Source organism: Cervus canadensis, chromosome 29, assembly GCF_019320065.1.
Source record: "Cervus canadensis isolate Bull #8, Minnesota chromosome 29, ASM1932006v1, whole genome shotgun sequence".
In the NCBI taxonomy this organism is placed as follows: Eukaryota; Metazoa; Chordata; class Mammalia; order Artiodactyla; family Cervidae; genus Cervus; species Cervus canadensis.
The window spans coordinates 24,833,453-24,848,316 of record NC_057414.1 but is presented as its reverse complement, the minus strand read 5'-3'; the positions used below and the strand labels follow the sequence as shown (position 1 = coordinate 24,848,316).

The window sequence follows — 14,864 nt, the reverse complement described above, 5'->3', positions numbered from 1 at the left end:
CCTATGCGGCAGTCCAGAAATTAAAAAAAAAAAGGATGACTGAAAGCTGCCTTTACAGGTTCAGCTTCAAGGTCAAGAATTAATGTATTAGTGGGCTATTGCTGCATGAAATATAATCACAAAGCTTAATGACTTAAAGATAACAATTTATTAGTATAAAAAGCAAATTGAAACTTTGATGAAAAATGCAGGTAAAATACAACTTGCCATTCATCCTTTGTTGCTTGTGATAATTCTGGAACATTTTTGTACTTTCTGGAGGAAATTTTAAAAAGAAAACTTATTTATTGAACTCTGCCCTCTTGAGATCTTATAACTATTTATTCTGCAAAAAGTATCATTGCTGAATGTAGAATATTTGTGTTTTCAGTTTGACTGTGATGTTGATGTAGCACATGCAACCTTGATTCTGAAACATCTGGGTTGGTATCTAAGATAGTCCATGACTTATATCTCCTCTGAAAACACTCTTATAGGCCAAGGTCAATGTCATGGTGTTTACTTCCTAGTCAAAAGCATAGTTATCATTTTTTAAATTTATATAGCCTCTACAGTTTTTTCAAGTCATTAATCACTCTCTAAAATTTTTAAAGTAAGTAAAGATAAATAAGATGGCAGAATTATTAACTTGGACATTCTTTTATTATTAGTCAGATATGAACAAAAATATTAAACTTACTTTTTATATTGAAACCCAGATACACTTGAAATAATCTAGCTACCTAGATGCTCCTTAAATATTGTAACTTTGTGGTCATAAACTAGGGGCAAAAGTCCTAAAGAAGAGATCAAATCCTAGTTCCTTTCAGAGTAAACTTCATGATTTGGGGCAAATTAAGTTCTTGGACCCCAACTTTCCTCATCTGTAGAAGATGTCATGAGAGATTACTATAAGGTTTAAATAAGACTGTCTATATACTCTTTTTCTTTCAGATAGACTCTAACTTTCTTGAACAGAGGGAATATGTTTAACCACACAGCCTCAACAACATTTCTAGCTCTCTCGGAGAACAATTATTGTCCTGCCTGATATAATTGGTATCCACTGTTTGTGAGATAAATGGATCAATATGTGTATAAATAAGCAAGTTAATGAATGTGTTCAATGAGGAACTTGAAATCTGTCATCCCAAATATTTATTGAGTATCCCAGGCATTTATCTAAGAAACTTGAACAGATGCTGAGTACTGTAAGACACATATTTCAAGTTACAGCTAAAAGTTCTTTTTGACCTCAGTTTGTTTCTTACCCCTTTAATAAAAGTCACTCAGTTACGTCTGACTCTTTGCTACCCCATGGACTATACAGTCCATGGAATTCTGCAGGCCAGAATACTGGAGTGGGTACCCTTTCCTTTCTCCAGGGGATCTCCCAACCCAGGGATCAAACCCAGGTCTCCAGCACTGAAGGTGGATTCTTTACCAGCTGAGCCACAAGGGAAGCCCAAGAATACTGGAGTGGGTACCCTATCCCTTCTCCAATGGATCTTCCTGACCCAGGAATTGATCCAGGGTCTCCTGCACTGCAGGTGGATTCTTTACCAACTGAGCAATCAAGGAAGCCCTTACTGCTGGCAATAGGCCTTTATTTCCCCTACCCCTTGGAGGACTGCCCATCTCTAATCCACTGTACCATGTACCATGGCCACAGAGGTGTGCATGAGATTCATCAGATTTGAATCTGGATCTGAGGCTCTCAGAAGCAAAGGGCGGCTGAGGTTGAATCACCTGCTGGCAGGGCCCTGAGGATGCACCACAAGTTCTTACTGCTGAGGAGCTGCCCTAGTTTCTAGTCCTCCATGAGTTTAGTTTTTCATCAATTTCATTAATTTTCTGAGCTAACCCAATTACTACTTCTTGAATAGTAGTATTCTACTTCATCCTTCAATCCTTCAATCCTTCATACTTCAATCCTTTTGCCTCAAATAATAAAATAATTCATTAATTAAAGCAAGACATACACATGAAAAAGCAGTAAATACATAAATGTACCTATAAATACATGATATATATGCCAAATGAAGTTTTAAATTATTATATTATTCCACTGAAGTATATTTTACAAAGGAAATCATAAAAGGTTTAATCTTTAATCAGTTTCCTTCACCCTCTTTCTGTCTAGTTACTAAGGTATAATTAAAACAAGCAGTTAATTGCTTCCTTGCTTAATAGGATCTCTGACTAGGGGGATTAATACCCAAAGGAAGGCCAACGTTACTTAAAGCTTGTTTGGGAATTATTGCAGTTCCTAGATTCAACAAGGATTTTTGCAAGAGAGAAAAGCACATTGAGATTTTTGGCATTCTATTTGAAAGTGATCGGAAAAGAGAATTCTGGAGATCTACCAGCAGACTGCAAGCTGATGGGAGTTTAGCAGGACACGGCTGCTTCCTTCTCCTGCAGAAGGAGAGTAAAACGGCTTTCAACTCAATAGCACCAGCCAGTTATGTTCCCTCTTTGCCTTGTAAGTGCCCAAACTTTGTTCTTTAAACAATAATTAAAAAAAAAAAAAAATACTGACTCTCACTCTCTCCCATATATCATTACCACCAAAATAAAGTAAAAATAGAGCTAGAGCTAGATAAGATTTTAGGCAGTAGAATTCATAGATTGATCTATGATTTGAAGACCTCAGCATTGGAAAAGTTAAAGCCAGTTGGAAAAGATATGAGAATTTCTATCAAAAGATAGAAATTGGAAAGGAACCTCTACTATGTCTATCTCTGGGCCGTCTATCACCATAAAGTTGTAGTTTAGTGGCTAAGTCATATCTGACTCCTTTGGGACCTGATAGACTATAGCCCACTAGGTTCCTCTGTGTGTAGGATTTTCCCAGCAAGAATACTGGAGTGGGTTGCCATTTCCTTTTCCAGGGGATCTTCCTTACCCAGGCATCCAACCCTAATCTCTTGGTTTTCCTGCATTGCAGGCAGATTCTACACGGCTGAACCACCAAGAAAGTACTTACTAGACCTTCAATGTTCTTGGCAGAATTTTTAACTCTCAATTTTAATATCATCTTTATGTTTAAACAAATGTTGCTGCTGTTAAGTCCCTAAGCATGTCAGACTTTTTGCCATGCCATGGACTATAGCATGCCTGGTTCCTCTGTCCTTCACTATCTCCCAAAGTTTACTCATATTCATGTTCATTGGTCCATTGAGTTGGTGATGCTTTCTAACTATCTCTTCCTCTACCACCCTCTTCTTTCCCTTTCAACCTTTCCCAGCATCAGAGTCTTTTCCAAGGAGTCAGCTCTTCAGATTAGGTGGCTAAAGTTTTGGAGATTCAGCTTCAGAAACAGTCCTTCCAGTATTCAGGGTTGATTTCCTTTAGGATTGAGTGATGATGGATGAATGTATTGGTGTTGTGTCTGTCAACAATCAACCTCCACACTCGAGCTTTCCTTTCTTTGGTCTCCCCTAGACCTTCCTCCCAGGAACATGAGGAACCACACAGAGCTGAATGAGTTCATCCTACTGGGAATACCTCAGACAGAGGGACTGGAGACTATGTTCCTTGTCATCTTCTCATTTATTTACCTCTTCACCCTACTGGGAAATTTGCTCATCCTTCTAGCAATTGTTCCCTCCTCGACCCTTCACACTCCCATGTACTTCTTCTTGGGACTCCTATCGATTTTGGACATGCTGTTCCCCTCTGTCACCTGTCCCAAGATGCTATTCTATCTCTCTGGCCAGAGCCGAGCCATATCTTATAAGGGATGTGCTCTTCAGCTCTTCTTTTATCATTTCCTGGGTTCTACGGAAGGCTGCCTCTATTCTGTGATGGCTTATGATCGTTTTGTTGCCATCTGTCACCCACTGAGGTATAAGCTCATCATGAGACCTGGAGTCTGTGTTGGTTTGGTCGTGGCAGCCTGGTTGGTGGGTTGTCTTCAGGCCACCGTCCTGACATCCTTTACCTTTCAGCTACCCTACTGTGGCCCCAATCGGGTGGACCACTTCTTCTGTGACATTCCCGCTGTCCTACCCATGGCCTGTGCTGACAGCTCGCTGGCCCAGAGAGTGGGTTCCACTAATGTTGGCTTTCTGGCTTTAACTCTTTGGTTGTGTGTTTGTGTCTCCTACACACGCATTGGGATTGCCATTTTGAGGATCCGTTCGGCAAAGGGCAGGCAGAAAGCTTTCTCTACCTGCAGTGCCCACCTCACTGCCATCCTCTGTGCCTATGGACCTGTAATCATCATCTATCTGCAGCCCACAGCCAACCCGTTTCTTGGTGCCATGGTGCAAATATTAAATAACATTGTCTCACCCATGCTGAATTCATTAATCTACTCCTTAAGGAATAAGGAAGTGAAAAACTCATTAAAAAGCGTATTCTATAATGTAGTATTTACTGCTCTGGACTAAATTAAGAGTTTTGTGAAGGATTTTAGATTTATTGTCTTTTAACATCATTCTCCTAATTCTTCTGATTTTTTTTAAATTTTTTATTGGAATATGTGTTTTATAATGTTGTGTTCATTTCTTCTATCCAGTAAAGTGAATCAGTCATACCCACACATGTATCCCTTCTCTTTTGGATTTCCTTACTATTTAGGTCGCACCAGAGTATTGAGTAGAGTTCCCTGTGCTACTCAGTAGGTTCTTATTTTTTATCTATCTTATACATGATACCAATAGTGTATATATGTCAGTCCCAATCTCCCAGTTCATCCCACCACAACCTTTCTGGCTTGGTATCCATACTTCTTTTCTCTACATCCGTGTCTCTATTTCTGCTTTTCAAATAAGGTTGTCTATTTCTTTGTTTGTTTGTTTGTTTTGGTTTTTAATTTTTAGTTTGTATTGGAGTATAGCCAGTTAACAATATTGTGAGGACACGCATGAGCCGCTCACCCTGGGTCAGGGGTGGAGACAGTGTGATGCCCCCAGAGCAGGGCTGAGAGTCCCGTCACTGTGTCGTGTGCTCAGTGTCCTGGGAGTGCCTGCCCGTCCTCTCTACACACCGCTTTGTCCTCTGCAGACAGAATAGTCATGACACACCTCTTCCCTGCCGAAGCGCTGTGTCACACACCCACTTTCAAGGGAGCAAGACCTCCTGTTTGAAGGAGTTGGCAACATCTGAAGAAATCAAGGTATGCAGGGAGCAGCTTCTTGAAATTAGAAGTAGAAACTGCCGAACTGAAAGCAGAAAGGAACACCACCAGGCTGCTGCCGGAGCACCTGGAGCACCTGGTTTCCCAGTACTTGCTGTCCCTCCGGATGACGCCAGGCAAGCAGCAGGCGCAGTCCCCAGCCGGCATGACCAGCGAGGTGGAGGTGGTCAGGGTGCTGAAATTTCTCTTCCAGCACCACAAGGCCCTGGACGAGAAGTTGAGAGAGGGATTACGAGGAGCACTTGAAAGGTGTAGTTCGTTAGAAGAATTAAGTGCCACACATAAAGAGATGATTCTTTAAGAGCAGAATAACCAGGAAAAGATACTAATGGACGGGGTGCTTGATGTAAATGACGAGCAAGAAAACACGCCAAGCGCCAGTGGAAAGAGATCCTCCGACGGCTCTCTAAGCCAGGAGGAAGAGCTGGCTCAGGTGATCAAGCTCGAGGAAGTCATAGCCAAGCAGTCCTGGGAGCAGAGCCAGATGAAGGAACGCCTGGCAGCCCTCTCTGCCCACGTGCCAGAGCTGGAGGAGGACCTGGACACAGCCAGGAAGGACCTCCTTAAGTCTGAGGATGTGAACATGGAACTGAAGCGGGATATCTGCGAAGCCATGACCCAGAAGGCAGACATGGAGGAGAGAATCTCTAACCTTGAGAAACGCTACCTCGCCTCACATCGCGAAGCCATCTCTGTGCACGACCTCAATGATAAACTTGCCAATGAAATCGCAAGTAAGGATTCTATGCATCGACAGACGGAGGATAAAAACCGCCAGTTGCAGGAGGGCCTGGAGCTGGTGGAGAAGCTGCAGCAGACGCTGCGGAGGGCTGAGACGCTGCCCGAGGTGGAGGCCAAGCTGGCGCAGCGGGGGGCCGCTCTGTCCAAGGCGGAAGAGACACCCAGCAACATCCAGGAGAGGCTGCGCCAGATGGAGGCCCAACTGGAGGAGGAGAACAACGAGCTGCAGTGGGTGCCTGTGCTGAAGGGGATCAGCTGGTGAAGAATCTGCCTGCAATGCGGGAGACCTGGGTTTGATCCCTGCGTTGGGAAGATCCCCTGGAGAAGGGAAAGGCTACCCACTGCAGTATTCTGGCCTGGAGAATTCCATGGACTATACAGTCCATGCAGTCGCAAAGAGTCGGACACGACTGAACAACTTTCATTTCATTCATCCCTGCTCCTGGTCCAGCCTGTTCAGCTGGTCCCCAGTGTAGGGGCCTGGGGGACACTGGTGACATCTGGGGACATTTTCAGTTGTATTTAGGAATACTGCAAGATATGCCAGCAACGCCAAGGCTGAGAAATCCCACTTGGAGACTCTTCATCTTTTGGGGGTCATTGTTGGAGTATCCAATGGAGTGCATGGATTTCTTTCTCCCCGGGAAGCGCGCATAAGCCCCAACTTTGTTTCATAGTGGACAAGGCTGTGTGGCTGGGCTCTCCCCGAGGCTATCTTGTTCCCCAAATCCTCTCACTTCTTGTAATGAGAGCACGCCTGGGAATGAGTCATCTAGGGCGTCTCTCCGCTAATCTCGCTGCCTGTACCCGGCGGCCCCTGAATAGACTCTGGTCTCGAGCAGGGGAAGGCAATAGGCTGCCTGGGGCCTGACTCACCTCAAGGGAAACCTTGGGGTTGCAGGGGCCATGGAAAAATCGGTTATGATCTAAAAACACCAAAGGAAGATGGCTCAGACTCAGCTCCAGCGTTTTGAAATCTTGAACAATTTAGTTCAGGCCACGGGAACATTTTCATCTTAAAAGGGCCCAATCAGGGATTTCCCTGGTAGTCCAGTGGTTAACACCCTGCCTTCCAATGCAGGGAGTGTAAGTACAATCCCTGGTTGGGGAACTAAGATCCCCGCATGCCTCGAGGTGTGGCCCCAAAATTTTTTTTAAAAAAGGTCCAGTCAACTGCTGAAAACCTTTTAAGGCTATAGAACCAAATTATCACTGAAATTTGAGGTCACTGTGACCTTGTGATTTGTATTAATAATAAGAAATGCATTTTTGGTCCTTGTCCCCCAGTCCTGGCACAGAGCTCCTAAAACTCTGGGAATTTCCTAAGTCGGGAGACCAGGCAAGGTGTCTCTTGTTAGGTGAATGAGGTGACTTTTCAGAGAGTGCCTCCTTTCCAAAGCTGGGGGCTGCTTACCAGGGGACCTAACCACATGGTTAGAGGATTGGATCTTGTGGTCACTCCCCATCCCCACCATGTCTGGAAAGCGAGAAAGACTTCCGGTTGAAGCAATCACCAACAGCCAGTGATTTAATCAATTGTGTGTGTGTGTGATGAATCCTCCATAAAAACCCCAAACAGGGTCTGGACAGCTTCTGGGTTGATGAACACGTGCAGATTTGGGGAAAGTGGGGCTCAGAGAGCGTGACATTCTGTGCCTCCCCCACAAACAACCTGTCCTGTGCATCCCCTTCCATCTGCTGTTCCTGAGCTTATTACCTTTTACAATAAAGCTGTGATCTAGGAAAAAAAATATATTGTGAGTTTCAGGTGAACAGCAAAGGGATTCAGATATACATATACAGTATTGTTCTCCTCCAAACTCCCCTTCCTTTTAAATGAATAAAGAGATACAAAATGCTTCCTCACATTTGTCTTATTCATTGTTGTATCCACAGGACATGGCCCAGTGACCTAGTAAGTACTGTGCATAAGTTTATTAAAAGAATGAATGGGTACCGCTTAGCATTTTAAATTATGATGTAATCACATATTTATTTAATGAAAACTGAAACATGATCAAAATAATGGGGTACAGAACAACCTACACTAATTTAAATATATATTCTCATTAAAGTTGCGGATATATGAAAACCGATCCTGAATGAACTCTAACCACTCTTCTTGACTCAAATCAGTATTGTGATGACTGGCATCACAAAAACAATTAAATCAGTCTAAATCTTTCTTGTATCTAAAACTTCAGTATATAGCACACAACATAAAATTTTACTTAAAAATACATGCCACAAATACATGCAAACATCAATTCTTAAAATCTTACTCTATCAACAACACAATAATAACAAAAACAAAGAACTTGATTCAAAAAAGTGGGCAGAATATCTCAACAGATATTTCTCCAAAGAAGAGATACAGGTGGCTAACAAACACACAAAAAGATGCTCAACATCGCTCATTATTAGGGAAATGCACATAAAACTACAATGAGGGAGGAGCCAAGATGGCGGAGGAGTAGGACCGGGAGACCACTTTCTCTCCTACAAATTCATCAAAAGAATAACCGAATGCAGAGCAAACTTCACAAAACAACTTCTGATCGCTAGCTGAGATCATCAGGCGCCCAGAAAAGCAGACCATTGTCTTCGAAAGGAGGTAGGACAAAATATAAAAGATAAAAAGTGAGGCAAAAGAGCTAAGGACGGAGACCCGTCCCGGGAAGGGAGTCTTAGGCGGCCTTGCTTGGGCTAGGGTCCGGGCCTGAGTGCCCTGAGGACAATCGGGGGGAGCTTCTGTGAGGTGCCAACTTGAACTGTGGGAGACCAAAGGAGAGAGAGAAAATTGACCGGCCAGAACACACTGCCGGCCGTTCGCAGAACAAAGGGACGGGGAAAGTCCCGAGAAGAGCTCGCAGGCTGCGGACCAGCCCAGCCCCGCCGGAGGCAGGAGGCAGGGGGGAGGGGAAGGTCGCGGCGAGACACAGGGCGCAGGCACCCGACCGGCGCGGGGCGGGGACTGGGGCTGGGGACGCGGAGGGCGGAAGGCGCGCGCACCCGCCTGGCGCCAGCGGAAACTGAGACTGGGTCCGCGGAAGGGAGTGGGTGCGCCACACCTGGGGATAGCGCGCCCACCAAGCCCCTGGCTGCCTGGACCGCTCTGACCGGGAAGGCACAGAGAGCAGGCGCAGCTTTTCCTTCCGCGCTTTTGTGTAACACCCGAGGGCTGGAACCTCGCGCAGCGCGGGGCGCGCTCCATATAGAACAGCCGGGAGCCTGAGCAGCGCAGACGGAGAAAGCAGCGTCAGCCCCTCCCCGCAGCGTCAGCCCCGCCCCCGCAGGGCCAGCCCCTCCCCGCAGCGTCAGCCCCGCCCCGCAGCGCCAGCCCCGCCCCGCAGCGTCAGCCCCTCCCAGCCGCGCAACGGAACTAGCTACCTGAATAAGAGTCCGCCTCCGGCCGCCTGTGTCAGGGCGGAAATGAGCCTCTGAAGAGACCGGCAAACAGAAGCCAAATAAACAAAGGGAACCGCTTCAGAAGGGACTGGTGCAACAGATTAAAATCCCTGAAGAAAACACCGACTTCACCGGAAGGGCCCTGTAGATATCGAGAAGTGCAAGCTGGAACGAGGAGCTATCTGAAACTGAGCCGAACCCACACTGACCGCAACAGCTCCAGAGAAATTCCTAGACATATTTTTACTTTTTTTTTTATTTTTCTGTTTTTTCTAAGTAAGGAAAAAAAAAATTTTTTTTTTTTTTATATTTTTCTTTTTTATTTTTTCTTTTTTATTTTCCTTTAAAATTCCCTATTACTCCCCCATTACTCCTTAACTTTCATTTTCATAGATTTTTACGATTTTTTTAATTAGGGGAAAAAAAAAATTTTTTTTTCTTTCTTTTCTTTTTTCTTTTTCTTCTTTTTTTTCTTTCCTTTTTCTCTTCTATTTTCTTTTTCTCTTCTTTTTAAAGTCCTCTAGTACTCCTCTACTACTCTTCATTTTCATCTTCACTACACTATAACCTTAAAAAAAAAAAAAAAAAGAGAAGCCCTATCTTAAAACCGAAGATTATTCCCTCCCAATCTTGACTCTCTGTTTTCTACCTCAGAACACCTCTATTTCCTCTTTTCCCCTTCTCTTCCCCATCCAATTCTGTGAATCCTTGTAGGTGTCTGAGATACGAGAACACTCTGGGAACAGACAGCTGCGTAGATCTGTCTCTCTCCTCTTGAGTCCCCCTTTTTCTCCTCCTACTCATCTCTATCTCCCTCCTCCCTTTTCTCCTGTTCATGTAACTCTGTGAACCTCTCTGGGTGTCCCTAATGGGGGAGAATCTTTTCGCCATTAACCTAGAAGTTTAATTATCAGAGCTGTATAGTTGGAGAAGTCCTGAGACTACAGGAAGAATAAAACTGAAATCCAGAGGCAGGAAACTTAAGCCCAAAACCTGAGAACACCAGAAAACTCCTGACTACATGGAACTTTAAGTGATAAGTGACCGTCCAAAAGCCTCCATACCTACACTGAAACCAACCACCACCAAGAGCCAATAAGTTTTAGAGCAAGACATACCACGCAAATTCTCCAGCAACACAGGAACATAGCCCTGAATGTCAACATACAGGCTACCCAAGGTCACACCTAACACATAGACCCAACTCAAAACTCATTACTGGGCACTCCATTGCTCTCCAAAGAGAAGAAATCAAGTTCCACGCACCAGTACACTGACGCAAGCTTCCCTAACCAGGAAACCTTGACAAGCCAAACGTCCAACCCCACCCCCTGGGTAAATCCTCCACAATAAAAAGGAACCACAGACCTCCAGAATACAGAAAGTCCACTCCAGACACAGCAATCTAAACAAGATGAAAAGGCAAAGAAGTACCCAACAGGTAAAGGAACAAGAAAAATGCCCACCAAGTCAAACAAAAGAGGAGGAGATAGGGAATCTACCTGAAAAAGAATTTAGAATAATGATAATAAAAATGATCCAAAATCTTGAAAACAAAATGGAGTTACAGATAAATAGCTTGGAAACAAAGATTGAAAAGATACAAGAATTGTTTAACAAAGACCTAGAAGAAATAAAAAAGAGTCAATTAAAAATGAATAATGCAATGAATGAGATCAAAAACACTTTGGAGGGAACCAAGAGTAGAATAACGGAGGCAGAAGATAGGATAAGTGAGATAGAAGATAAAATGGTGGAAATAAATGAAGCAGAGAGGAAAAAAGAAAAAAGGATCAAAAGAAATGAGGACAAACTCAGGACCTCTGGGAGCAATGTGAAAATCGCCCCGAACATTCGAATCATAGGAGTTCAGAAGAGAAGACAAAAAGAAAGGCCATGAGACAATACTCGAGGAGATAATAGCTGAAAAACTTCCCTAAAATGGGGAAGGAAATAGTCACCCAAGTCCAAGAAACCCAGAGAGTTCCAAACAGGATAAACCCAAGGCGAAACACCCCAAGACACATATTAATCAAACTAACAAAGATCAAACACAAAGAACAAATATTAAAAGCAGCAAGGGAAAACAACAAATAACACACAAAGGGATTCCCATAAGGATAACAGCTGACCTATCAATAGAAACCCTCTCTAGGCCAGAAGGGATGGCAGGACGTCCTGAAGTAAATGAAAGAGAAAACCTACAACCTAGATTACTTATCCAGCAAGGATCTCATTCAAGATATGAAGGAGAACTCAAAAGGCTTTACAGATAAGAAAGCTGAAGAGAATTCAGACTACAAACCAGCTTCATTCAACAAATTGCTAAGATCTTCTCTAGACAGGAAATGCAGAAAAGGTTGGTATAACACGTGAACCCAAAACAACAAAGTAAATGGCAGGGACCAACACTATCATATTACTTAAAATGTAAATGGGTTTGAATGCCCCAACCAAAAATGACAAAGATTGCTGAAATGGATACAACAAACATGAACCCCCTATAATTGCTGTCTACAGAGCCCACCTCAAAAAAGAGAGCACATACAGACCTGAAAGGTTGAAGGGCTGGAAAAAAATAATTTTCCATGGCAAAAACGGAGACAAAAGAAAAGCAGGAGTCGCAACTAATAACTCAATTATCAGATAAAATAGATTTAAAATAAAAGCTGTGAAAAGAGACAAAGAAGGACACTCATAATTGACAAGGATCAATCCAAGAAGAAGATATAACAATTATAAATATATATGCACCCAACATAGGAGCACCGCAATATGTACGGCAAACACTAACGAGTATGAAAGAGGAAATTATAGTAACTACAATAATATGTGGGAAGACTTATTAATACCCCACTCCAACTATGGATAGATCAACTAAACAGAAAATTAACAAGGAAACACAACCTTTAAATGACACAATGGTCCAGCTAGACCTAATTGATATCTATAGGACATTTCACCCCAAAACAATCAACTTCACCTTTTTCTCAAGTGCACACGGAAACTTCTCCAGAATAGATCACATCCTGGGCCATAAATCTAGTCTTGGAAAATTAAAAAAAATTGAAATCATTCCAGTCATCTTTTCTGACCACAGTGCAGTAAGATTAGATCTCAATTACAGGAAAAAATTGTTAAAAATTCAAACATATGGAGGCTAAATAACACGCTTCTGAATAACCAACAAATCATAGAAGAAATCAAAAAAGAAATCAAAATATGTATAGAAATGAATGAAAATGAAAACACAACAACCCAAAACCTATGGGACACTGTAAAAGCAGTGCTTAGGGGAAGGTTCATAGCATTACAGGCTTATATCAAGAAACAAGAAAAAAACCAAATAAATAACCTCACTCTACACCTAAAGCAATTAGAGAAGGAAGAAATGAAGAACCCAGGGTTAGCAGAAGGAAAGAAATCTTAAAAATCAGGGCAGAAATAAATGTAAAAAGAAACTAAAGAGACCATAGCAAAAATCAACAAAGCTAAAAGCTGTTTTTTTGAAAAAATAAACAAAATTGACAAACCATTAGCAAGACTCATTAAGAAACAAAGAGAGAAAAACCAAATTAACAAAATTAGAAATGAAAATGGAGAGATCACAACAGACAACACTGAAATACAAAGGATCATAAGAGACTACTACAAGAGACCTATGCCAATAAAATGGACAACTTGGATGAAATGGACAAATTCTTAGAAAAGTATAACTTTCCAAAACTGAACCAGGAAGAAATAGAAGATCTTAACAGATCCATCACAAGCAAGGAAATCGAAACTGTAATCAGAAATCTTCCAGCAAACAAAAGCCCAGGACCAGATGGCTTCACAGCTGAATTCTACAAAAAATTTAGAGAAGAGCTAACACCTATCTTATCAAACTCTTCCAGAAATTGCGATGAAGGTAAGCTTCCAAACTCTTCTATGAGGCCCATCATCACCCTAATTCCAAAACAGACAATGATGCACAAAAAAAAGAAAACTACAGGCAATATATGATGAACATAAGATGCAAATCCTTAACAAAATTTAGCTAAACAGAATAACAAAATATTAAAATCATTCATCATGACAATGTGGGCTTTATATCGGAATGAAGGATTCTTTAATATCGCGCAAATCATATCTGTAATACTACGCAATTAACATTGAAAGATAAAACATATTGATTATCTCATAGATGCAAGAGAAGCTTTGCAAAATCCACACCCATGGTTATGATTAAACTCTCCAAAAAGCAGATGAAGGACATCGTCAACATAATAAAGTTTATATGACAAACCACAGCAAGCATCACCGCTCAATGGTGAAATTGAAAGCATTTCCTGAAATCAGGAAAAGACAGGGTGCAGAGTCTCACCATACTATTTTCAACATAGTGGTTGGAGTTTTGGATGACGAATCCGAGAGAAAAAGAAGGTAATAGCGAATCCAGATAGAAGAAGAAAGTTTGAACTCTCGCTGTTTGAAGATGACATGATCCTCTACATAGAAAACCCTAAAGACTCTCCCAGAAAATTACTAGAGCTAATCAATGAATATAGTAAAGTGGCAGGATATAAAATTAACACACAAAAATCCCTTGCATTCTTATATACTAACAATGAAAAACAGAAAGAGAAATTAAGGAAACAATACCATTCACCATTGCAACAAAAAGAATAAAATACTTAGGAGTATATCTACCTAAAGAAACAAAGGACCTATACATAGAAAACTATAAAACACTGATGAAAGAAATCAAAGAGGACACAAACAGATGGAGAAACATACCGTGTTCATGGATTGGAAGAATCAATATTGTCAAATGGCTATTCTACCCAAAGCAATCTATAGATTCAATGCAATCCCTATCAAGCTACCAATGGTATTTTTCACAGAACTAGAACAAATAATTTCACAATTTGTATGGAAATACAAAAAAACCTCGAATAGTGAAAGCATCTTGAGAAAGAATGGAACTGGAGGAATCAACCTGCCTGACTTCAGGCCCTACTACAAAGCCAGTCATCAAGACAGTATGGTACTGGCACAAAGACAAAATTTTAGATCTAATGGACAGAAGAAAGCCCAGAGATAAATCCACGAACCTATGGCAAACCTTAATCTTTTGACAAAGGAGGCAAGGAATATACAATGGAAAAAGACAACCTTCTTTTTAACAAGTGGTGTGAGAAAACTGGGTCAACCGCTTTGTAACAAGAATGAAACTAAGATATAACACTTTCTAAACACCTTCCCGAAATAACTCCAAAATGATTAAAGATCTGAAATGTAAGCCAGAAAACTTAAAACTCCTAGAGGAGATACATAGGCAAAAGACTCTCCAGCTAAATTCACTGGCAAGGATCCTCGACCACTCCGGAATACTTGATATTAATGCAACAACTAAAAGCAAAAATAAACAAATGGGACTCAATTAAACTTAAAAGCTTTTGCACAATGAAGGAAACTATATGCAAGGTGAAAGGACAGCCTTCAGAATGGGAGAAAATAATAGCAAATGAAGCAACTGACAAAGAATTAATCTCAAAAATATACAAGCAGCTCCTGCAGCTCAATTCCAGAAAAATATACGACCCAA

At 41.8% G+C, this 14,864-nt stretch overlaps 1 protein-coding gene across 1 annotated transcript; it reads left to right on the top strand.

Annotated features, from left to right (window-relative positions):
• The first annotated feature begins 3,443 nt into the window (after window positions 1-3,443).
• On the top strand, window positions 3,444-4,376 carry LOC122430697 (olfactory receptor 148-like). The gene has a single exon (XM_043451540.1). It carries the CDS (start codon window positions 3,444-3,446, stop codon window positions 4,374-4,376), a length of 933 nt encoding a protein of 310 aa, XP_043307475.1.
• The last annotated feature ends 10,488 nt before the right edge of the window (window positions 4,377-14,864 follow it).